Raw genomic sequence first — 2,873 nt, 5'->3', positions numbered from 1 at the left:
CTTCCCTTTCTTCCTCCTTCTCCTTCTATCCCAGTTGATCATGATGAGATCTTTTGCAAATGTTTCCACTGTGATCTTCTAACTAAGTAAGACTGAGAACCTCTCAATGATCCCGCTGCCCACTTCCCTGTACACCTCTCTGTAGTATCTGGTTTTCCGGGTGACTTTTCTTTATCCTACATAAAAGTTATGCCATGTGCCCCTAGAAATTGGGGGAAATGTAGAAGACAAGATACTCCTAGAAATCTCATAGCCCTGGCCTGTAATCCCAGCATTTTGGGAGGTGGAGGCAGCAAATCACTTGAGGTCAGGAGTTCAAAACCAGCCTGGCCAACATGGTGAAACACTGGCTCTACTAAAAACACAAAAATTAGCCAGGCACAGTGGTGAACATCTATAATCCCAGCTTCTCTAGAGACTAAGGCAGGAAAGTCACTTGAACCTAGGAGGCAGAGGTTACAGTGAGCCGAGATCATGCCACTGCACTCCAGCCTAGGCGACAGAGCAAGAATCTGTCAAAAAGAAAAGAAGAAAAAGAGAAGAAGAGAAAAGAGAAGAGAAGAGAAAATCTCATAGTCTTTACTTCACCACACAGCTGAAGACTCTCTCCGAACAAGTAAAATATAAGATAATACTTTGCTTGGTCACAGGGCATAATGACTAAGCCCATATTCAGAAAAAAAAAAAATAGACCCTGATTAGCAAAGACATTTGCAAACAAGGAACTCTGTTGAGGAAACCAAATACCACCTGTTCTTACTAACAAGTAGGAGCTAAACGTTGAGTACCCACGGACATAAAGATAAAAACGATAGGCACTACCACTGAGAGAGTGGAAACAGAAGAAGAGGGAAAGGACTGGGAAGCTACCGATTGGGAGCTATGTTCAGTACTTGACAAACGGGTTCAATCATACCCCAAACCTCAGCTTCACACAGTACACCCTTGTAGCAAACCTGCACGTGTACCCACCCACCCCCAAATCTAAATAAAAAGTTGAAATTTTTTTAAAAGAACTCTGCTGAGACATACATTTGCAATGCCAACTCATGCAGGTTTATTGAGAAATACATGGCGAAACAAGCTCCCTTTTTGAGAGATACAAAAGCAGAGGCCAGGAGATACAGCAGCACAGTGAAAACATGTTAAAAGCATTAGAGACTGGGGCGTGGGTGGTAAAGCTTCTGGACACATCCAGAGGCATACACAGCACCAGTGAGCAACCCTTAAAACAGGCTTAGGGCTGGCCAGAAAACTTTGAGAGTGCCAAAGACAGCGTGTGCATGGCTAGTAGCCAGCAGTCAGGCAGTCAGAAGAGGAGTCAGCGATGAAGAGCTATTAGGGACAAGCAGCGTGCTGGAAGATCCTGGAAACAGCTGGCAGGTCGTGGAGTCTTGATTCGCTCACCGGCTCCCACACACTTAGCAGGTTCTTCGGCAGCTGGACATGCAGGACGGCTGGTACGTCCTGGAGACCCCACAGGCTGGCTGGCAGACAGTAGAGACTCCGCCCACTGGTTGGCAGACACTGGAGATGCCTCCCAGGGGCTGACATCCACTAGAGACAAAGGTGAGTGGCCGGCTGCAGGTAGTTGAACAGGGGTTGGCAACACAGGTAGTTTGCCGAGAGCAGGTCACCTGGCAAGGGTTGGAGACGCATGAAGTTCGCTGATAGCAGGTTGGCTGGCAAGCAGTGGGCCCACAGCAGGTTTCCTGACAGTGGTCCAGGAGCCAAGAGCCAGTCTGGAAGGAACTGGGCAAATAGATGCCACCCAGGCAGTCAGCATCAGTGATGGAAGTCGTGGCAGCTGGGGCCATTGGAGCAGTGCAGCGTCCTCCAATTGGCCTGGAAGAGCAATTTCTTGTGGAGCAGTTGAAGGACATGATGTCAGACAGAGGGCTGCAGGTAGCTTGCTGAAGTTACCTCCTGAGTTGTGAATGTCACTTCAGGCTCCTGAGCTTTTATATATCCTCGCTGGTGGGTGGGGCTCTCTCCCTGGTCTCCCTGGCTTCTTTGGCTCAGACCAGCTTGCCTTAGAACATCTTATGAATCTACACATTAATTGTCTCTTAAGAAGCCTTTACCCTCATAAAGAAATTTAGTAGTTTGGTAACTAAATCACAAGTCTCTGTACTGTACTTAGTCTGATTAAGAAGGCTGGTTGGCAGCTTCAAAGTTATTGGTCATCCCAGCCCACACTTTGTCCTTCATTCATCTTGCTTATGATGAGTATTGATCTGACAGTAACCAAAGTTGCCACCATCCTACCATCACACACTCTCTCCCTCCATACCAGGACCAATTACAAGCCAATGGCCTGTCTGGTTTGTCACTGGACTTAATATCTTTTAAACATAACTTAATCAGTCACTATACCATGCCTAACGGAGCTCCTCATTAGGAAGCTACCTCTTCAAATATGTTTCAAGATTACAAGGACAACATCTGCCAGGAAAAAGGACACAGAGACTTGTAACCAAAGTCTGAGCTGGCTCTCCAAATTAATCAGCTGACTCAAACAAGATGCCCGTGGGAAAGCTAGAGGGCAGTGAGACCCACCCTTTATGTTCAAGTGACAAAGCAAATTAGAAGCTAATTAAGTGCAACGTATTTGTAGCCAAGGCCTTTTCTAAATAGATTGGATGAGCTTTATTCCTAAAATGTTTGATTTAATAACAATGGATAATAGTGACTCCTGGGTCTCATTAATATGCCAGTGGAAAAGGCTTACTTAATTTTTTTAATTATCATAATGTTAATTTGAAAGGGTATACTGTCTTTCTCCCAATTTGCTCAATGTGTTCCAAAAATATTTATTTTCACACAGATACTTATAGATAGAATGCATTTTAATAATAGGCAAACTAAAGACT

General features: G+C 45.2%; 1 protein-coding gene across 1 annotated transcript; it reads right to left on the bottom strand.

The window, feature by feature from the left end:
* Positions 1-1,033: 1,033 nt before the first annotated feature.
* Positions 1,034-1,964, bottom strand: KRTAP11-1 (keratin associated protein 11-1). Its single transcript, XM_003927673.4, has one exon. The coding sequence runs from the start codon at positions 1,881-1,883 to the stop codon at positions 1,422-1,424; it is 462 nt and encodes a 153-aa protein (XP_003927722.1). The 5' UTR covers positions 1,884-1,964; the 3' UTR covers positions 1,034-1,421.
* Between the last annotated feature and the right edge of the window lie 909 nt (positions 1,965-2,873).

The sequence above is a fragment of the Saimiri boliviensis genome, chromosome 18 (genome assembly GCF_048565385.1).
Source record: "Saimiri boliviensis isolate mSaiBol1 chromosome 18, mSaiBol1.pri, whole genome shotgun sequence".
Taxonomy (NCBI): Eukaryota; Metazoa; Chordata; class Mammalia; order Primates; family Cebidae; genus Saimiri; species Saimiri boliviensis.
This window is presented reverse-complemented; position numbering and strand designations above follow the sequence as displayed.